We start from the raw sequence: 22,070 nt of genomic DNA, 5'->3' as shown, positions 1-22,070 counted from the left end.
CCACTCAGGACCTTGGGCTTGCAAGGCAGGTGCTTGTGCCGCTGAGCTACATCCCCGGCCCTTTCATCCCATCTCTTTGACACCCCCCTGGAGCTGCAGAGTGGTGGCTGATTCATTGCCACAGCCTGGACACCAAGTCCAAGTCTGGGTCCCAGCTCTGCTTTTCCAAGCTGGGTGGACCTCTGAGAAATTCCTAACATCCCTGAGTCCCAGCAGCCTCTTCTGCAGAATGGGCCTGCTCTACTTCCTGGCGGAAGTCTCAAAACCACCCTTCTAAGGAAGTCTGCCCTGTCCTGGGCCAGCACCCCGCAGGCAGTGCACCCTCATCGACAACCCGAGACCGGATCCCGGACAACACATTATTCCCCCGTCTCCTGGGAGGAAACCCAGGCACAGAGAAGGCAGGGATCCTGCCAAGAGTCACACGGCCGGTGGCGAGGGGCTGTGAATCCCTGCCTCGGTTCCGGGGCCCACGCTTAACCTCTCCTCCTGACTCCCTCTCCCAAAGAGGCGCCCATGAGCAGCAAGGGACCCCAGGCCTCCCTGAGCCTCGTAGGATGGACACGTGGAGGGTGCACACAGACCGGGTGCTCAGGACGTCTGTGTCAGGCAGGACAGGTGAGGCTCAGACTCCCAGGTGGCCTTCCCAGGCGGCACAGGGTTAGGCCCCCTTCCTGGCACACGTGGCAGGATTGCCCTGGGAGGGGTACGAGCTGGGCTCTTCCTGAGGTACAGGCGCAGCTCAGGGATCGAGGAAGGGCACCTGGTGCTCAAAGGATCTGGGCCATCCCAAGGTGGAGGACGGCGAGCACAGGCAAGGGGCTGGGTGTCGGGCTGGGGTCCTTTCCTCCTTACCCCCTTCAACACCTCCTCCAGGTGGTCCCGGAACTGCATGAACAGGTTGATCTTCCAGCTGGTGTTGCAGTTCACCGAGTTCACCTGGAGGGGGCAGCGTGTGTGAGGCTGGACCTCCGGCCACAGGGAGGGGCAGGTGCCCAGCCACAAAGCGGGATTCGGCCAGTCAGACCCAGACCCCAGCCTAGGCCGCCCCAGGGTGCTGCCTGTGGGACGGGGTGGAGGCCGCCACGGGTGGAGGCTGGGTGTGCCCCGCTCCGCAGAATCATGGGATGGCGGGAGCTGCCCCCAGCACCTCACCTCCTTGCAGCCTGCGTTGTCACTGAGCTCGTAGTTGCTGGCGTGCAGAGGCTGCCCGGCGTTGACAGGGTTCAGGATCACCTTGTCCCCCACAACCACCTTTGGGGGAGGAGCAGGGTGAGGGCGGGGAGCGGCAGGGCAGGGCAGGGCGCCTCCTGTCGCGCTGGGGCCCTCCTTTTCGTCCTGTATGTTTAGTACCAGGGACCGAACCTAGGGCCTCACACGCGTCCCAGGCAAGTGGCCGACCAATGAGCAACATCCCAGACTTCCTGAGAGTATTTCGAGGCACGGTCTCACCACACTGCCCCGGCCGTGCTCGGGTGCACTCCTCCTGCCTCAGCCACCGCTGTGACTGGGATTACAGGCGTGGGGCCACCGTGCCAGGGCTCAGTCTGCCCTTCTCGAAAACGGCCTCCTCCAGACCCCCGAGGCCGCTCTGGGACATGACCGGCGGCTCCCACGGCCCTCCCACCGGCTGCTCACGTTGTCCCCGTTGCTGCGCAGCTTCCAGAAGGGCTGGATGAAGAGCCAGGAGCCCTCGTTGCCGGTGGCGTCCAGCGTCACCCGCATGGCGTTTTTCTCCAGCAGGGCCGGGAGCCGCTTGTTCACCGTCAGGTACTTGTTGCTCTTCATGTGCAGGAGCTGGAGGGGCGGGAGGAAGTCGCCTGCGCTGACTCGGGAGGGGACACCGAGGACGGCGGCCCGACAGGGACGGGGCGACAGGGACGGGGCGACAGGGAGGCAGACGCGCAGACCGCGACGGTGGGGCATGCCCTGCTGCAGGGGGGCTCGGGAGCCCTGGCCTGCGTCCGCTCAGGGAGGCTCGCGTCCAGGGCCAGCGCGGTCCCTGGCTGCTGTTTGGGATGGGGAAACTGCGCCACAGGAAGGCAGTACCTTGCCCACGGTCGCACCACCCAGGAGAGGAGAGCCAAGGTTTGGAAACCAAGCAAGCAGCGCTCACGCCAGCACAGCTGTGCAGGCCACACACTGCGCCAGTGCACGCTCAAGGGCGGCCCGGCCCCCCAAGGGGACACACGCGCATGCGCACGCAGGCGCCGGCCCGCGGGCCTGGGGCGGAGACGCGGCCGCACCTGGATCACGCTGCCGTACTTCACCACGTCCCCGTGCACCTTCTTGTTCTCCGTGTCGTTCTGCTTCCGCTCCATCTGGGCTGCATGCTGGACACGCGGGGCGCGGGGGGGGGGATAGTCTGAAGCTGCTGCTGGGGGGGGCTTCCCCACCCCCACACGCCGGGACCCCAGCCTCAGCACAGGGGCTCCCAGGGAGCCACAGCCCTCCCCCAACCCTGGCCCGGTCTGGAGGGCACAAGCCGGCAACCTAAACGCCGGCGCCCCCCATGTCCCGGCCGCCTCAGGCCCCTGAACCCCACAGTGCGAGGTGTGCGGGTACATTTCCTGCCTCTGCTGCACCCCTCCCGAAGCTGTGTCCCTGCCAGCCCCCGCCCGGGGGTGGCCCCCAGGACCGGCTCCCCCTAGGAGGGCATCACCTGAAGAATTCCACCCCACGGGATCAGAAGCGGCTGAGGACGGGCACCCTGCCTCTCTCCCATGGTGTCCCGAGGAAAGGCCCGCTGCCTCCCCCGCCAGTGCCCTCACTGGGTCTGTAACCCCACTTTCCAGCCCAGGTCACAGCTGCAGCGCCGGGACCCCTACCCCGTGTGGGCCCCCCTCCTGGGGTGCAGGGCGAGGGGACAGAGGGAGGCAAGGTCTGCATGACCGGGTGGGGACCCAGCCCAGAGGGTCTGCAAGCTGCCGGCCACAGCCAGAGCCTCCTGGGCTCTTCGCTGCAGCAATGAGGCTGGGGCCACCAGGACATGCACCGAGCCGTCGCCCACTGGCCGGGAGCAAGACCACACTGAGCACCCTGACGCCACGCAAGGGCAGAGAAACCCAAGGTGAGCCAGACCTGGGCCTCTCGCTCCACTGCGGACTTACGGAACGACCGCACAGGGGGGTCCAGCTCTCTAAGACTAAGGAGGAGGTTGAGAGTAGAGCCACAGCTCTCAAACTGGGTCCCCAGCAGCCACTGGTAAGCCCATGTACAGCTGTACACGCTGACCACTGCAGTGTGGCATCCACATTCCACTACGTGACTGTGTGTCTCGGCACAGGGCTGTCCTGCCCCAAGGAAAGAGCTTTCTCATTGGCACCGAAGACTATGTTTATGCCTGGGTCGCTGGGAGGGTGCACTTCTCCCCACCTTCTGCCACTCACAGCAATCCTCCTGCCTCAGCCTCCCAAGTGCTGGGATTACCAGTGTGTGCCACCATGCCCGGCTGCACCGGGGTTTTGAAGACCACTCATCTGGGCCGTGGGGCCCCACTGGCTCTGACGAGCACACCCCCGTGCACACACACATGCATGCACACACACCTGCAGCTTCTGCAGCAGCACCACGTCTGCGATCTTCTCCTTGTCCTGCTTGCTCTGCTTGGCCTTCCAGTACTGCTTCTGGGCCGAGTAGCGGTTCATGGGGCATACCTTGAAGAGGCAGTCTGCGGGGCAAGCGAGACGGTCATCAGGGGCTCGGGACCCCAGTGGGAGCCCTGCCTGCAGCGTTGCCCCCAGCCCTGTCCCTGCCCGGCCACAGGGGGCAAGGGAGGAAGTGGAGCCTCCTGCACCAAGCCGGGTAGAAAGGAGTCCCCACGGCAGGTGAGAGCCCCGGGCCTGGCCTCGGACGTGGCCCCGTGGGGATACCAAGGGACTCCTGGGGCCACACCCCATGCCGTTTGTACCCAGCAAATGGAATTCCACTCCCCCCTCCCCAGGTAGTCCCCATCCCCTGAAGGGACACTCCGAGGGAGAGGTTACACTCCCAAGCCCCGTGGGGTCAGCTGGTCTTGTGCCCACAGATCACATCCTGGCTCGGCCCTTGCCCTGCCCCGGCCCTTGCCCTGCCCCCACAAGAGTGAGCGGCTCCCGGCTCTGCTCCCGAGAGAATTCAGTCAGCTCAGCTCCTGAACAGACCACACAGCGCCATCAGAATTCCAGAAACGTGCTCACTACTGCAACTTTTGTTTGGCAAGGAGAGAAGACGCCTATCATTTCCGTGAGCCGGAACACCAGAAAGGCTGCCCAGTTTTCCTACTTCTCAAGAGGAGGCACAAGTTGGGAACCCTCCTCCAAGGCACGCAGGAGCGGGGCGCGGCCCTGGCCTGCGCTGTGTGCAGCGAGCTCGCCGTCTCGGTGCGGGAGGAGTCACCTGAGCAAGGACCTGGCCCTTCCTCGTTCCCGAGAAGAAGGCTCTGTCCCCAGGTGGTGAAAGCTGGCCTTCCGGCCGCTGGGAGCCAAAGCAGAACCCATTTTCCCATCCAGTGCCCACGAGAGGTAAAACCACACGAGCAGAAGGCGCAGAGGACAGACTTCCGCGAAGGAAGGGACATGGCCACTGCACAAGCTAAGCCACAGGGCCACCCCACGGGGCCTTCCTTGCACCCAGCATGAGTGGGTGCCCTTCTGAGCATGGGCTCGAGGGGATCTGTCTTTCTGGGTCTGCTGAGCCTTCCACACACAGTGGGTTCCTCCTGGCAGCACGTGGCCCTCTCTGCCGGGTTAGAATCCGTGGTCACAGAGTGGCAGGGAACGGAGCCGCGGGGAGATTTTAGTTGTCGCAGCAGCAGCTCCAACGGTATTAAATGAGGAGAGGGGGCCAGACCCCACACTATGAGAGCGTCCTACGTGACGCCTGCCCAGACCCCTGCGGGGGCAACCATGGGCGCAGCGCTGCACCCAGCAAGATGCCCGGAGGTACAAATCCTGCCTGCACAGCTCCTGCAGCCCCTGCCTCCTCCAGGAAGGCAGGGCGGTGTGACAGAGGGAAACCGTCCCCGCTCTGCACACTCGACCGGGAGGCATCCTGTGCTGTTCCGTCTCTTCTGACGAAGAAAAGCTGCGTCTCACACGCACACGCGGCCGGGACGCAGCGGCCGGCGTCTGCACCGGGCCGTGCTGGGCGTTCACCTCTTCATCACCCGTCAGCGTGGGGCTGAAACCCAGGGCCCGACACCAGGCCCACAGTAAGATGATAAAAGGAAGCAGCAGAGAACAGGACCACGTACACAGAGCGCCTCCTCTGAGTAACCAAAGGGCAGAGATGTGAATATCCCCGACGCTCTGCCACCAAGGGGCCGCCTCAGCCCAAGAACAAAATTACAGGTAAGCAGATGCCCAACCTCATCAGAGGCCCAAAAATGCAAATAAAAACCAAGACAGGAGCTGTGTTCACAGCCACCACGCCACAGTTGCCGTCTGATGCCAAGCTCTGGCAGACGGAGCAGGGGCTCAGTAAGGCGCTCTCTACACCAAGGCCGGCGCAAAGCCAACCAAGGAAAACCAGCCAGGGTACCACGGCCAGGAAGTATGCGGCCACAAAAGCCTCTACTGGAGGTGCACAAACTCGGTCCTGCCGCACGCCACACCCCGGGACACCGGGACGAGGCCACTGAACTGGCTGGCGAGCACCTGTTCCAGCATCTGTAGAAACTGCTCAGGTCTTCACGACAGATCGGTGCCTCTGCTGGTACTCCACAGGAGGCGGGTCATGCCTATCTGGTTGGCATTTTGTTTTGCTTTGTTTAGACAGGTCTGGCTAACTTGCCCAGACTCACCTCAAATTTGCAGTCCTCCTGCCTCAGCCTCTCAAGTAGCTGGGATCACAGGTGAGCACCAAGTAGCCACGAATGGACATTTAATACAAATTCAGAGGGCTGCGGATATAGCTCAGTGGCATAAGTGCCTGCCTGGCAAATGCAAGGTCCTGAGTCGGATTCCCAGTACCAAAAAATAAAAATAAAAAAATACAAATTCAGGCGGGTACCAGCATTTACCGTCAATCAAAATGTGTCACTGAGTAAATTTCAGCACTTCAGCTTTGTAGCCAAAATATAACTAAATCTTCATTTTTCTGGACAATGTCAGCATTTGATTTTTTTTTTAAGAACAAGCAAATTCGGGGGGGGCAAAAAAAAAAAAAAAAAAAAAAAAGAACAAGCAAATTCTTAGTGATCACAACATAGGGGGCATTGACAGCATTTCCACCCTACGGGAGATTCCACGCAGTCGCTCCCCTTTCCCAACGGGCCCGCTCCGCACGCAGACACACGTTTTTACTGTTGTCCATCTTCTGTGCTGTTCTGGTGAGTTCGCTGATAAAATGCATTAAACCTCAATCCCCAGCGCGTCAAAAAAAAAAAATTAAATTATTTAAAATAAAAAACCATAACGAGACGCTATTGCACACAGCTAGCAGGTTGAAACAAATTTAAGTGGGATAAACCCAATCGTGGCAAGGATCCAGGGAGACTGGAGGGTGCTGCGCCCACATTCTGTGGGGTGACTTTCCTGGGCTGGAGAAGCGGCCCTGGAATGCGCCAGAGAAACCACACAGGGACTGGGAGACAGCGCGGGAGGGCTGGGCGGGGCCTCGCGCAGCTGCCAGGAGCTGGGAACAAGCGTTGTCCTCCAGCAGCAGCAGCAGCAGCAGCAGCAGCGAAGACAGACAGCGGTCTATTCACCAGCAGGGTGCGCGCAGCAATTACACAGATGAGCTTGGCCCCTTGCGTCACCTTGGACCAATCTCAAGAACACCGCAGGATGAAAAACGTGCAGAAAGATGTGTGCAGAGGCTACGACCTTGGATAGACAGCTCCACAAGTGGACACGCCTTGCACTGTCCCTGGCTCTGTCCCTATGAAGTACGGACAGACGAGGCGCTAGAACCCGCCCCTGGGTGAGGCCCGGTCAGTGATTTGTATTTTTGCCTGTGCAAGGAGATGCAGGGGCTCTGGTGACAGCTCTTATTTCTTTGAAAGTAAAATATCCGAAATAAATGTGGCGAAAGGATGTCACGGGGCTCCACAGTGGGCCCACAGAGCGTGCGAGACTTTCCTCTTTACTTTGTGTAGAGTTGAAATGAGTCTTAGTAACAGTAAGAACTGGGCTCCGAGGAGGTGTGGAGGCAGAGGCCGGGCAAACAAGGGAGCTCTCCGCATCGCCCCCTCCCTGGCTCCTGCCCCCACTAGCCTGGGCAGGCTGGGGACTGAGACTCGCTCGTCCTAGGTCCCCATCACTGGTCTGTGAGCGGAAGCGAGGGCTGCCCCGTCCTGCCCCAGGCCTCCCCTGCCCAGCCGTGAGTGGGAAGAGACAGAACGGGGCTGGGAAGGCAGGGCCCCCCTCACAAAGCAGAGCTCAGGGGCTGCGCCAACTCTGGGAAGAACTCGCTCCCTCCCTCCCCGACGTGCTGGGGCTTGGGCGGCCCAGGGAGGAGGAGGGAGCTGAGCCCGCGTGCAGGGAACCGAGCGGCGGCTCAGGTGGGCCTGGGGGGGCTTTGCCAGCCCAGCCCGGGGACCCCAGGGTCAGCAGCGCAGGGGTGCAGCAGGGCACTGGGCTGGGCTCACCCCACAATCGTGGGGACAGAACTTCCGGGGTCTTAGGACAAGGCCACCCCTGATGATCACCGTGTAAAAATGCCTGAATGCCCGTGGCGATCACCGCCTGCGCAGGGCCTGCCCCAGTCAGACCAGGCGTCGGGAAAGACGGGAGAACAGCAGACGCTGGGCGCCCCCTGGCATCTGTCTCAAGCCCAGGAGGCTGCAGGCCATGTCCCTGTCCCAGCTCCGACGCTCCGACTGTCAACAGCCACACAGCCGAACACAGCCCGCACCCTGGCCACGGGTTCTGCAACACGGGCCAGGCCTGGGCGGAAGAGACATGAGGGGCGGGCTCCGAGCCCCTCGCTGACTGGGCCCCCAGAGGCTAGGGGGGCCCCGGGTGGCCCAGGGGTGCCAGGGTGGCCCCAGCTCGCAGGCCTTGGGAAAGGGGGAGAAGAGTGGGGCGTGGGAAGGAGCAGGCAGGGGCAGGAGTCAAAGGAGCATTTGTTCCCCTGAGAGGCTTTTTTGTTGTCAAAAACTGGCCTCCAACTGTCCCCTGGAAGCCTAGGGCAAATCTGCCACAAGCCCTCCCTGCCACCAGCCTGCGCCACCGGGCTGGGGCCGCTTCCAGGGACCCTCACCCCCACCCCACGTTCTCCAGGAAGAGCCAAGCTCCAGGCATAAAGCGAAAGCACGAGCCCCCCTGCCCTGCAGAGCGGACCTGCTAGCGAGGGAGACAAATGACAAAAGCCATCGAAACACGGGGTGCTCTAGGGAGAGGCGCAGGGGCAGGCAGGGGCTTAAAGGCCCCCAGGCCAGGAGCTGAGGCCTGCAGAGAGCAGCGCGTGGAGGTGCGGCGTGGGGCATCGAGGCAGCAGGCACGGGAGGGCAGGTGGCGGGGAGCAAGGCCGGGAACTGGGGGCAGCAGGGAGGCGGCCTGGCCCAAGGGAGGTGGGAGCGGCCAGATGTGTGCCAGATGTGGTGGTCCAGGGCAACTGAGGATGATGAGGAGGGTTTGGGGCCAGGGTGGTGGCCACATCCGGTCCAAGCTGTCTGACCCACACCCACTCCAGGCCAAGCCAGCACCCAGAGGCCTGTGAAGGCAGCAGAGGCAGGGCCCTGGGCCGGCAGAGCCACCCCTGCGACCCTGCCCACCCTGCCCCGCCCCGCCCTGCCCACCACACCCGCGATCGGCTACTGCCCGTGGCCTCCGCTGGGCAGGACATCACACAGCAGCACCTTCTACAGCCTCCGCCATCCCAAGGACACAGAGGCCCTCAGGGAAGGCGCTCATCCAGGTCACCCACATGGCTCCGGCTGAGCGCACACCCGAGGTCGGGGCTTGGAAACTATCAGGTCCAATCGATCCCTTCCCAGGGCAGTGGGGAGACTGAGGCACAGGGAAGTGCCCCCCCAGGCCTCCTCGGGCCTCGGGTCGTTCTCTCTTCCACCTTTATTCCCTCAGAAAACGCCCGTCAGGCAGACGAAGGGAGCCCTGTGGCTGGTGGGGACCTGGGGACAACAGGCCCTGGCCTGAAGCAGGTGCGGCTGGGGGTGGGGGGCAGGGACAGGCAGCCATGCCAAGAGGGCGCGGCGAGGGCAAGGGGCTGCTGGGCCACAGAGGGTGGGCTGCCGGTGGCGCCCAGTCTCACCCAGACACTGGGGCCTGAGGGGGCTGAACGGATTCAGACTTGGCGCGGGCCGAGGGGTGACTTACCTCGGAACTTCTTCGGGGGGTTGTCCAGGTCCCCAGCTGCAGGCTCCACCACGCAGCGGTCATCCACCAGCCTGGGGACAGGGCAGCTCGGTCAGTGGGAGGGAAAGGCTCATGTGCTCATAGCCCCTTCCTTGGGTGGCGGCCCCAGGGTAGTGAGAGCCTTGGAACTCCCTCCACTGCTGACAAACCCCACCACCACCAAGTCGTCCTCTTTCCTGGCACCTGGCAAAGTCTCAGCCAGGCACGGGGGGAGGGGGCGCACACCTATAATCCCAGCTCTGGGAGGCTGAGGCAGGAGGACTGCAAGTTAGAAGCCCAGCCTGGGCAACTAAGAGACGTAGTGAGATACTGTTTCTACGTAACAGCGGAGGAGTGTGAGGATGTAGCTCCAAGGGAAGGCCAGGGTTCAGTCCCCAGTGCCACCAAGAGAAGAAAGGGGCAGGGGGTCCTGGGAAGGTTCGAACACAAAGACGCCAGACTCGCCTCCCACCCGGTGACAGAGCAGCAGCCGGCCCGCGAGGGGCCTGTCCCCACTGTCACCCATGGCAGAGGCAACTCCTGAGACCCCGCTGCCCCTGCAGAAGGACACAGAGCAAAAGGGGCCAGGAGGCAAAGGCACAGGGAGAGAGAGACGGAGAATGAGGGAGAGACTGGAACAGGGGAGCTTCCGAGAGACCGAACTAGGGGCTGGGACTGTGGCTCTCCTCACAGGACGAGACCCGCGCCTCCCCAGGCTCGGTCAGCCCCACTCTCTCTCCTCTTGGGCCCAGCCCAGGCCCAAGATTCCTACTGCAAGCATGCCTGAGGTTAATCTCAGCTCTCCTGAGGGCATCCCTCCACCCACCCACCCATCCCTCCATCCGCCTACCCGTCAATCCATCCATCCTTCCATCCATCCTCCATCCACTCATCCCTCCACCCACCCCTCCCTCTATCCATCCCCCTATCTATCCACCCACCCATTCATCCATCTCTGTCCATCCACCCATCCTTCCATCCATCTAACCATTCATCCACCCAACTCCTGCATTTAAAATTCCTCAATCCCATCCCACTGTCCAGGAGAAAGTGATGATCCCCATCTCAAAGGCCAACTCACTGGGTATGGTAGTAGTGCATGCCTACAATCCCAGCACTTGGGAGGCTGAGGCAGGAGGATCGCCGAGAGTTCAAGGCCAGCTTGGGTTATATAGTGGGACCCTGTCTCCAAACCCGCCTCCAAAAAAACAAAACAAAAGCCAACTGTACTTAGCACTTCACACCTGTGGCCTCTGACCTCTCACCAACTTCCTAGCGAGTGAGAGGCTAGTCATTCACACCAGTCTACAGAGGAGCAAACTGAGTCTGAAGACTAAGTAACTTGTCTGAAACCGCAGAGCTGACATCCAAGTTCACGCTCCTTCTGCATCTCCCCCGCTTGGATGGCCGAGAAGGTCTTCTGCGATCTGACTCCTCGTCACGTACTAGCTGGCCTGTTTTCTCGCTCCAGCTGATCCCAAGGTCCCTGAGCGCCCTCCCGGCCAGAGACAGTGGGGGCAGCTCACACCTCCCCGGCCCTGCCCACCCTGCGTCCGCCCTGGCAGCCCCCTTCCCCTCAGGCTTTTTCTCCCCAGCTCTGAAACAGCACCCCGCACCCCGCCCACAAGCTCCCCCCGGCCCCTGCTCCTCGCCTCTTTCCTTTTTTTTTTTTTTCTGTTTATTTTTTCTTAGGACTTTCTTTTTTTATAATGAGTACATTCATTGTGGGGAATTGGTATGTGTACATAACACTGCTCGGTTCTTTTTGATTCTTTTTATTTCCCTTTCCCCTCCGCCCATTTTTCTTTAATTTCTTAACATTTTTCCCAGCATCAGATTTATTTATTTTTTAAGTCTTTATCAAGTGCATGGCCAAAAGCACAGATTAGTACCCAGACCAACAGGCCAAAAAGCATATAAACACCTAGAACAATTATACTAAATCAAGGTACACTTTTAGATACATTGGCCATGCCGGTTTGTAACTGTTTGTCTTTTTCTCCCTATTGTCTTCTATTTTACACTTTATGTATACTGCTTATTAGTCTCACATAAGAGAAACCATGCCACATTCAAGCTGTGTGTCTAATTTACTTAACATTATGGTCTCAAGGTGCATCCAATTTTCCTACAAATACCTCACGTTTATCCTTCTTTACGGCAGTGTGGTACTCCACTGTGTATAAAGACATTTTCTTCATTCGTCTGTGAAGGACATACAGACTGCTCCCACGATTGAGGGATTATGAACTGTGCTACTGTCAGCATGGGCATGTGTGTCTCACGACATCTCTAACCCTTTTGGGGAGATACCTAGAAGGGGAATAGCTGAGTCAAATGGAATTTCTCTTTTTAGCTTTCTGAGAATTCTCCATGCCGATTTCCACAGCAGCTGGATCAGTTTACACTCCCACCAGCAATGTAGAAGGATTTCCCCCAACAGCCTCACCAGTATTATTGATTTCTTTTTTTTTTTTTGAAACAAGGTCTGGGTATGCAGTTCAGGCTGGCCTTGAGCTCACTTTGTAGCCCAGGCAGGTCTCAAACTCACAACGATCCTCCTGCCTCAGCCTCCCGAGTGCTGGGATTACAGGCGTGCGCCACCACCCGCGGCTCCTGTTACTGATTTCTTGATGATGGCCATTCTTTCTGGAATAAGATGGAGTCTCAGAGTTGCTTTAATTCGCATTCCTCAAACGCCCAGCCTTTCTCCCTATGTCTGTACTTGCTGTGTCTACACGGTGAGTTCCATGCAGCTGGGAGCCCTGTTTTACCTGTACAAACACGGTCCTGTGATACAGTGATCACAAAAAACGGACATTCGGGCTCCATTTCAGTTCTCCGCCAGAGCCCCTAAAACCCTCCCCGCTTCCCAAGTGACAGGAGAAGGAAGAGCGTCTTCTAATATGTGGATTGCTGTCCGAGTGCCTGAAACGTCTCCGGGGCCATAAAAGTGAAAAGGTACGAATTTTATTCAAATCAGGCCGCTTTCAGCCACACTTGAACTCACAGTCATGAAGTGACTTGGAAAGCCCCAAAGGTGGGGGCGGGGCTGGTTGCCAGGAGACAGACCGGAAGCAGCGATTAGAGAGGTGGAAATTTGGCCCCGCCCACCTGCTTCTTGAGGGACCAGGACGTTGACATCGTCACCAAAGTGAGTGACGTCACCCATCCGTCTTCCAGGATAGAGATCTGAGTTAGTGACCACGGAGGTCACAGAAGCCCCGCGCCCCTCACCCGAAGCTTCTCTTCCTTCCGGCCGCACCCTTTTATAATACTGCAGCGATTTCATACGCTGAGAGTTTTCCTTTTTTTTTTTTTTTGGTACCAGGAATTGAACTCAGGACCTTGCGCTTGCCAGGCAGGCACTTGTGCTGCTGAGCTACATCCCTGGCAAAGAGTATTCCTGACTTCTGTCGAAGTTAGCAGCTATGAAGAGGGAGTCATGGGGACCCCGGATTCAGAGCCGGCAGAGAGGGCAGTTTGTGGGACTGCGCGGCGGTCAGTCACCCTGTGGGAGCCGACGCTAACTCCAGACAGACAGGGCCTGGAACGAATGAACTTCGGGACCCGGGCTGGAGAATCGCCTGGCGTCTCCCTGCTGCGGTCTAACCCTCTTCATCTATGTTGTCATTGTGTCCATTTTCCAGGCAGGGAAACCAGGGCGTGAAGAGATTACACAACCGCAGAGCTGGAATGTGAAGCCACACTGCGGAGTGTCCGGGGCTGTGCTGGACCTCAAAGTGTCAGGGGAGACCGCGCGCGGCCCTGCGTGCCTGCTCTCCCGGAGCTCGGGAAGCTGAGGCAGGAGGATCCTAAGTTCAAAGCCAAACCGGGCTACATAGCAAGTTTAAGACCAGCTTGGACTACATAGTAAGATACATTGGGAGGCCCTGCCTCAAAACAAAAACAAAATAAATGTGTAAGTGTGCAGGAGAGAGAGCCTGTGGTCTTCTTTGCCCTCGACTGCACACACATCCCGGATCGTCCTGTCCACACATGTGGGTGCAGCGGACCCACGCCCCTCGCTAAGCCCCGCGATCCGAGCTCTCCCCACTGGACAGCTGGGCTGGGGTCCCAGGATCTCAAGCGCAACCCCGTTTCCCCTAGAGCAACAAGGGGGTTCCTGTGCGGGGGGCGGGGTGGAGGGGGCCTGCGGAGCATGCGCAGACCCCACCTCCAACCGGGTCCGAGAAGTCCAACCAGAGCCGCTCGGCTCAGCCAAACCAGCGTCGGCCCAAAAGGCCCACGGGACTCTCCGTCACCGGCGCCCCCCTGCAGGCGCGCCCTCCTGCCCTTTGGAGTGCAGCCTCTGCTCGGCAGCATTTTACTTATTCCGTTTATTGTCCCTCGTTGCCACCCGGAGGGCTGGAAGTTTCACAAGGACACGGACGTGTGTTTTTGTTTTGGTTTGGTTTATTTTTCCAGTGCTGGGCATGGAAACCAGAGTGTCATGTGTGCTAGGTAAGCACTCTGCTACTAAGCCACATTTTATTTTATTTTTTTGAAACACGATATTCCTGAGCTGCCCGGGCAGAGCTGGATCCTCCTGCCTCAGCCTCCCGAGGAGCTGGGAGCGCAGGTGCGGATGTCACACCTGGCAGGGTGTGTGTTTCTCTCCCTGTTGCATGCGCAGCACCAAGACCGCGGGCTGGTCAGAGCAGCCCACAGGAAGCACACAGAGTGAGGGAGTCCCTTCACTTCAGCAGCTGCAGCACCAAGTATGGGGCAGCGTGCCCTAAAAATCTCATCAGGAAGGCCCGGCGTGGTGGCGCACCCCTGCAATCCCAGCACTCGGGAGGCACCGCTCCAGTGGCCACCTGGCCTCTGTCCTGGGCGCTGCAGACCCTCTCAGGGTGCTTTATTCAGCAGAGGCCTAGCTGTGGGCAGGAAGGTGGCCACTCCAGGGCCAGTTGTGGGGTCCCAAAGTGTCCCCGGCACCCCCATGAAGCCCAGCTCACTTCCTCCGTGAGCAGCAGGGGCACCCCGCCCAGGCGCCACCAGGCAGAGGTGGGCAGGTCCTTCTCGGATGGGCGGCCAGGACCCGCCGTGCCAGGTTACCCGCAGGTAGTCAGGGCGGAGGGCCCCCCCAGTCGCCAAGCTCCCGCAGCTGCCAGCGCCGTCCGCCTTACGCCCTCGTCCAATCGGTCTCGACGCCCGTGAAACTCGCGCCCCACAAGCCCATCCCCGCCCGCCCGCGACTGCCAGACGCCTCGACTCTGGGCCCGAGCCAGGGGCGGTGACGCTGCCTCCCGAGCCAGACCCTCCCCAAGGGCAGCTGTGCGCAGGGACCAGAGCCCAGCTCCCGCTGAGGTCAGGGAGGCCCGCTCCCACCCCACCAGCCCCAGGCACCGCCCCCCAACCTTCCCAAGCCCCCACCGGCTGCCAAGACCCTCAGTTCCCCACCAGCGGCCTGCTAAGGGCAGGTCAGAGAAGCCAACCCTCTGGAGGCGCAGGACTGTGATGCCAGCATTCCGGGAGGCTGAGGCAGGAGGACAGCAAAGTCAAGCGCAGCCTGGGTAGCTCAGCAAGACTGTCTAAAAATAGAAAATGTAAAAGAGTGCCTGGGATGTGGCTGTGTTGGAAGGCCTGGGCTCAATCCCCAGTACCTCAAAGGGAGGTGGAGGTGGAGAGTCGAGGGTTTGAGTACTATAATTCTTATTCATTTTCCGTCGGTGTGAGCCCCACAGACCAGAGGATCCCGCGGGCCACACAGCTGGTCACAGAGAGCACAAACACAGCCCAGCGCCACCTCCTCTCCGCCCGACAAGGCTGGAATGAAGGGTGCTCTAACACTGAGCCACACCCCCATCTTATTTCTTACTTGTTTGTTTTTGAGCCCCAGGCCAACTAAGTAGCTGAAACTGGCCTCGAACTTGTGATCCTCCTGCCTCAGCCTCCCAAGCATTCCAGGTGAGCACCTCTGCGCCTGGCCTCAGACTGCTTCTGTTCAACAAAACCTCACTTCCTGCCCACATGTACTGAGGGCCCCTCCCAAGGAAGCTCATGCCTTCCACGCTGGGTCCCTAGGGACAGCACCACCTATCCACACCAGGGCATCAACCAGACCCCAACATTTATGGGGGGCCGGAAATGTGTGCAGGGCCCCCCAGATCCTGGGGACAGGGGTCACTGGAGAGCTCAGGGTGCGGACCTGGTGCTGTGCCTGGAATGAATGCCCATGGGGTCTGCACCCCAAGATCCTACCAAAGAAGCGGAGAGCCAGGGACATCCCAGGCCCTGGGAGGCTCCACTCTGCCCAGCGTGGACTCTGAGGCCAGGTGGCAGCCGTGAGAAAGGCGGGCGGGCGGGCCGGGCAGCGAGATGAGATAAGCGGGAGCGGGTGGAAGTGGGGCGGCGGCTATCCGGGCGCCTGCTCAAACCCTGCACCTACGGGCCCGCCAGCACCACAGCGGCGCGGAGGGGGAGCCACGCGCCCAGCCCCCCCGTGCAGCTGTGTGGCCCGGGCCCCGCGGGGACACGGGCCTGCGCAAGAGCTCACAGGTCGGCCAGCCCCAGACCTAGCTCTCCAGACTCCCAGCCTCCCCGCCCCCCACCCACAGACGGAGTCGAGGCCGGCACCCAGCAAGGCAGCTTCCACGCAGGCGCTGTGACCCAGGCTGGCGGTGGGCGGAGGGGCCAGGGGACCTTCGGATGCCCACAGTCGTAGCGAGGGTGGGGTGGGAGTGTCGGAGAGGAGCCCAGATTCACCAGGGAACAGAGGTGAACTCCTGCAGGGCGGCAGAGGCCTCTTCCTCTCCCTCCCCAACCTCACAGAGGCTCTGCCTGCGCTGCTGGGGGGCCAGGCAGGAGACAGGTACGTGGAATCTGAACATGCAGGGCTCACGCCCTGCAGAGCTCGAAGCCCAGATGGGACAGGAGGGCACACGCTCAGGGCCCCCGGGGCGTCTCTCCAGGGGCAGCAAAAATGACCAAACTTGGCCCAAAAGAAATCCAAGTCTTCAACAAGTGTGCCAGCCTTTTAAGAGCACCACCTCTGCCCTCACCTGGGTCAGGATCACGTGGCCTCAGGCAAGTCCTGCGTCTCCCCGGGTGCTGGGGACCACAGAGGGCCAAAGAGCAGAGAGACAGGGAGGCCCGTGCCACAGGCCACCCGCCTGGCTGCCACCTCACATGCTGCCCAGGACTGCACGCCAGACCCCGGCCCACCCCCTGCAGGCCGCAGATCTTGCGGGGAAACCAGGCAGCCTGACAAAGGCATCACCCCACCTTGCCAGGGATAGACTCACAGGGAGGAGGAGACCCCAGAAGCTCAGTAGCCACAGTAACCCATGGACAGCGGCAGGGCCCCGGCTACGAGACACTGTGGTCAACAACAATCAGAGGTCAAGGACAAGCTGTCCACGGATAGGTCTTTAGGGGCTGTCGGGACAGGTGGGTGTGGTCACAGCACCGTGGCTACCTAGCACGTCCTTACTTCTTAGGGACACGTCGTGCAGTATCTGGAGGTAAAAACGATGCCGTGTAGGGAATATTTCATAAAGCCATTCAGCAAAAGGAGTGCCGCAAATGTAGGCACACGGGAACAGTTAGGAAGCCTACGGGCCAGGCAGACGTGTGCTCTCAGCGGTTCTCTGCCGTCTTCCCCAGCTGGCAGCGGGGGGTCAGAGGGAACGGGCAGCTGCAGCCACCACTGTCGGTGTCACTGTCCTCCGACGGCCCCACGGCCCTGTCATCAGCAACTGGACACGGACACCTGGGCTCTGGACATTGCCCTCCCGGGCCTGGGGGAGGGACCTGCAGCTGAGCGCAGGCCCAGGGAAGGGATTTGCTAACCAAATCCGGGCAGGTGTCTGCCTCAGGTATCTGCACCTGCCCCAGAGCTGAGACCTGTTTGCTGCCCCTTCCGGCTCTGCCTATCTGGGGCCCAGACACCCGCGGGCACCGAGCCTGCTATCAGCCTGTGAGCCCCGCCTGTCTCCCTGGGACAAAGCCCTCCAAGGCGGCCCCAGCCTGCGTGCACCCCGTCTCTCCCCTCCCTCAGGCCCCGATCTGGAAGGAGCTGCGGTGCAACCCACGCTAAGCCAGGGACTGCAGGGACAGAGCTGCACCTCGGCTGGCCCCCCACCCGGGAGCCCCCCACTCTGCAGGGGCTGAAGCCCAGGGACGGGGCTGGATGGAGGGGGCGTGCGGGGACAGCCCTCCCCACAGTGGGAGCCGAAAGCTGGTGTCCCCACCCTGTCTACCGCCCTCCCCGACCCAGCCCTGCACGCCCACGGCCGAGCCAGGGAGGGGACAGTCAGGAATGCAGGGCAGGCGCTCGAGCCCAGGGGCTGGACGCCGCCGAGACCCGGGTCCCGCGGGGTGGAGGGGAGGCCGGGCGCTGGTTCGACCCTCACCAGCCCCAGCACCTCCGCGAGGACCCCCACGCCCACCCGAGGGCGGAGGCTGCCACGCCCACAGACGCGCTGGCCGTGAAGTGGGTCAGACCCTGGGCAGCAGCCTGTCTCCGCCCGCTCCGCCTCTGGAGAAACTGGCGGCCGGACGCCTGCGAGGCCAGCGTCCCCGTCCCCACCCGCTGCCGTGGGGGCGGAACTGCGCATGCGTCCAGCGGTGGGCCCCTCGGCGTCGCGTTATCCGCGCCCCGCAGGGGTGGGAACGGGGAGGGCTGCACAGGGTGTGAACACAGGTCGCGATGGTACTACGGATAATTTTTTTATTTGAGTTTTTCGAGTTTTCTCCGTGGACAAATTATTTTTTAATGAGAAAAATGTATTTTTTTGTTTTCAAAAACTGAGTTGCACTATCGGGCTAGCTGAGGCCAAGCGCCTGCCTTAGGCTACGGAACACAAGTCAAACATCTCATTCCAGTGAAATCCCGGTTATGAAAAACCAAGGCAGGTCTGAGATGGGCCTGCGGAATGCCGGCGGCTGGGGAGGCGCGGTCCCCCCTTGGGGAATTTTGTGTCTCCAGGGCTCCAGGCTCACAAGGGCTTACAAATCACCTCACCCGACTCCCGCCTCCATAGAACGGAGCAAGCTGTCATTATGGACTGCCCAGTGCCTGAAACGGTGCCTGGCACATAATAGGTGCTCAATACTCACTTGTTGAATGACTTAATGAGCCCAATGAGGGCAAAAGGGAAGGCTCTCTGGGCCCATCAGCCAGCAGAACCGCAAGCAGCGTTCCTCTGAGCCCGGCAACCAAGATGGCCCTGGGTACACGCGGCTCACGCGGAGTGCCGTTAAAACGTCAAACACCCGACCCCACCCCCAGAGATGTTGCTGCTCCCTCTGATGTGGGGCTTAGAAGCTGGTGTTTTTGGACCGGCCCCCAAGGCCCGGCCAGGGATCCCTAGGGAACAAGCTGACCCGCACTCGGAGCCTCCCAAGCAGGAAGAAACCTGCAGTGGACACCCTTCCTGGCCACCGTCACACCTCTGGGCGCTGGGCCCTGGAGACCTGGGCGTCCCCTCGTTGCCCCCATGTTCCTGACCTCTGGTGCCCCCTCCCAGGAAGCAGGTTGGGGAACCCCACCAAAGGAGGCCAGCACCTCTGGCCAGCTGCCGGGGATCCTCAGCCCGGGTCCAAGACCAGAGGCCGTGAGAGCCCCAGGGTGGCCCCAGGCCAGCCCCTCAGGGTACAGCCTCCCCGCAGCGCCCCGAGCTCCCCTCCAAGACCAAGGTTACCCTCACTCCCCTGACTCACTCCCAGTGAACCGGGGCTACCCCTGTGGGCACTCAAGAGCCGCCTTCAGAGCCAGGCATGGTGGCACAGGCCTGTAATCCCAGCATGCAGGAGGCTGAGGCAGGAGGATCACCATGAGTTCAAGGCTACCCTGGGCTACATGGAGAATTCAAGGCCACCCTGAGCTACACAGCCAGCCCCAACACAAAATAGCACTCTTCAGAGCTGGGACCTGAGCTCCTGAAGGGGCCGTCCTGCGTTCCTCTGGCCAGGTGTCCTGGCTGCCGGTCCAGAGCCACACCAAGTCCTCCCACTCCTGCCGGCCCAGGTTCGCCTTTCCAGCCTTGGCTGTGCCGCCTCCACCTGGGCGGGGGGCGAGGCAGGCCCTAACCACACTTTCCTGCCAAGAACAGGCGTGGGCCTGCTTTTCCCCTGCCCTGCTCAGGATCCACTCCCCGCCCCTCCCGAACCGCCGGCCAGAGTTAATGTACAATCTCCACTCGGCTCTAATTAGCGGGAAGCTCTAATTAGCCACCACCACCCCACCTCATCCCCAGTCACGGGGGACCACTGCCCGAATCTGAAGCCAGCCCCAGCCTCCCCACCCCAGGCACTGCCCTCGGCCTGCCCCACTGCCCAGAGGCCACCCCTGCCAGGCACCAGCCCTGGACAATAATGGCCCAAGGGCTTGGTCACCTCACCCTCGAAGAATCAAGACCTCGGGTGGGGCAACCCCAGGGAGAGAATCAGAGACCAGAGTTAAGAAAGGAAACAGAAGCGGGCGTGGTGGCGCCCACCTGTGATCCCAGCACTCCCGGAGGCTGTGGCAGGAGGACTGCAAATTCAAGCCCAGTCCGAGCAATTCGGTGACTTAACGAGACCCTGTCTCAAAATTTTACAATTTTAAAAGGGCTGCGACTGCAGCTCAGCGCAAAAGCCCCGAGTTCAATTCCCAGCGCTGCAAAATTAAGTATTAAAAAAAAAATGTAAGGGGCCGGAGATAGATTCTAGACAGGACAGAGAGGAATGCCTGCCATACTTGGGGCCCTGCTCCCAGGGACTTACTGAACAGCAGGTGTCCACGCGGCGGGACAGAGCCTGCCTGGCCACCAGGACTCTCAGGGCCAAACTCAGACATCCAAGCTCCCAGAAGGTGGCCGCCTGGTTTCTCTGTTGTCCACCGGGTCCCCGGCCCACAGCGGCGCCCACCCTCACGGCAGCAGAGTGAGAGCCGAGTCTTCCTAGGTTCGATCTGGCACAGGGCCCAGCACGGGACGGACCCACAGGGAACCACGTTTACACCAGCTGCACCTGTGCGGAGCAGTCTGAAAGCCCAGGCTCAAAAGGGTGCATTGTGCCCTGGCTGGCTGGGCAGGGGCTGATCTTGCCCCGGGTCGAGGAGGGTGGGACAGATTTACTCAGGCGGAGCCTGGTGGAGCAAGGTGGGAGCAAAGGTAAAGAGACCTAGGCAGGGACCGGTTCCGGGAACTGCAGCCGGGCCCCAGGCGCTCGAGCAGCAGTGCCCAGGCAGGCTAGGAGGAAGGCAGGTGGGCTGCCTGAGGAAGGGCAGTGGGGACACGGTGCTCTCTCCCGGAGGCTGCTGAAGTTCGCAGGTGTGTAAAAAGCACCCACCATACCTCCGTCCCAAGCCCCGCCCAGCACCCAGCAACACAGGAGGCCGGCCTCTCCCACGGTCTCCAGGCATGAAGCCACCTCCCCCACACGCGCCCCTCCTCCAGCCTCTGAAGAGGGGCTGCCTGTGCACCCACTATGCCCTGGCCTGGCCTCCTGGCACCAGCCCGCACGCTGCCTCTACCGGAGGCCAGCACCTCTCTGCGCAGGGGAAGCCACATCTAGAGAGAGAGGCAGGAATCCCAGTCTCAACACCGAGGAACTGGAGTGCCAGAGGCTGGGGAGATAAGAAGTAGGAAATGCTGGAATTCACAGTCAGAGCCCTGGAGCAGCCAGCATGGATCCCCCTTCCAGCCAGACTAAAAGTGAGATTCCAGGCTGGGGATATAGCTCAGTGGTATAGTGCCTGCCTGGCAAGTGCAAGGTCCTGAATTCAATTCCTGATACAAAAAAGGAAGAAAGAAATCCAGGGCTGAGTGGGATCCTATGTAATCTCAGCACTCAGGAGGCTGAGGCAGGACAATTCCCTTGAATTCAAGGACAGCCTCACTACATAGTGAGACAGGTCTCAAAAAAAAAAAAAAAAGGAAATAAGATGAAAAGGGCAGACCAGGCCGTCCCTGGGCTTGGTGGAGAGGTGAAGCCATTCCACCCCATCTCCAGAGACCCTCTAACTGCTCCTCCCAAGAGAAACTCACACTGCCTGGTTCTGTTCCTGCCCTCTGTCTGGTACCCGCCGTGCCCGGGAGAAAAACGGATTCCCCATCTATCCGGCCCAGGCCCTGGGAGGTGGAGGCCAGAATTAATTAATGTTTGTACAGGGCTCTAAAGAACCTGGGACCTGAGACCCAGGGGCGCCTGATGAGCCGCACAGGAAATTGACGGGGAAAGGAGGGGAGGAGCGGGCCGGCGGCCAGGCCCGGGTCGCCTAGAAGGGGCAGCTGAGAAGATTGTCCTACTGGAGGGGGCGGACGGGGAAAAGCTCCGACCCTCAGGGTGCCCGGGTGGGTAAACCGAGGGGAACTCCGGACCTCCAGCTGGGCTCGGCCACCCCACAGCTCCGCCCAGAGCCGAGAGTGCAGGCCCCGGGCCGATGCCCCCGCTCAGGCCCCGCGCCCACCTGCCGGCCCTGCCACCTGCGGGGAAGTCGCGGCCGCGAAGTCAGGCGCGCGCCCGAGGGTGCCGGGTGGAGGCTCGGCCGGGCGCCTCCGCCAAGCCCCGCGGGGCGCCGACTCCTACCTGAACAAACACTGCACTTCCTTTCCACGCTCGGGGAGGCGCGTTCCCCGCTCCGGCTGCGGACGGCCCGGTCCCGTGGCGAGGCCCCGGGGACGGGACGCGCGCACGCAGCTGGCAGCCGGGCCCCCCGCCTCCCGCGCCCCAGCCCCGCGCGCACTCACCCCAAAGTGCTGATAAAGCCGTTGACCGAGCCCTCGGCGTACAGGGAGACGATGTCCCCGATGTGCAGGAAGCTGGACATCTCGCTCATGGCTGCGGCCCTCGGGGCCGGCG

At 61.2% G+C, this 22,070-nt stretch overlaps 1 protein-coding gene across 1 annotated transcript in view; it reads right to left on the bottom strand.

Moving 5' to 3' along the window:
• The window catches only part of Itpr3 (inositol 1,4,5-trisphosphate receptor, type 3), a gene marked incomplete at its 5' end in the record, with an annotated part of 50,928 nt that extends 28,858 nt beyond the window's left edge, over positions 1 to 22,070 (bottom strand). The window contains 7 exon segments of the mRNA XM_005389506.2: positions 856 to 939; positions 1,156 to 1,254; positions 1,639 to 1,797; positions 2,247 to 2,333; positions 3,549 to 3,670; positions 9,261 to 9,331; positions 21,959 to 22,070. Of these exon segments, the coding sequence (XP_005389563.1) occupies positions 856 to 939; positions 1,156 to 1,254; positions 1,639 to 1,797; positions 2,247 to 2,333; positions 3,549 to 3,670; positions 9,261 to 9,331; positions 21,959 to 22,047 (711 nt within the window).

This window comes from Chinchilla lanigera, unplaced genomic scaffold (assembly GCF_000276665.1).
Source record: "Chinchilla lanigera isolate Chin_1 unplaced genomic scaffold, ChiLan1.0 scaffold00036, whole genome shotgun sequence".
Taxonomy (NCBI): Eukaryota; Metazoa; Chordata; class Mammalia; order Rodentia; family Chinchillidae; genus Chinchilla; species Chinchilla lanigera.
This window is presented reverse-complemented; position numbering and strand designations above follow the sequence as displayed.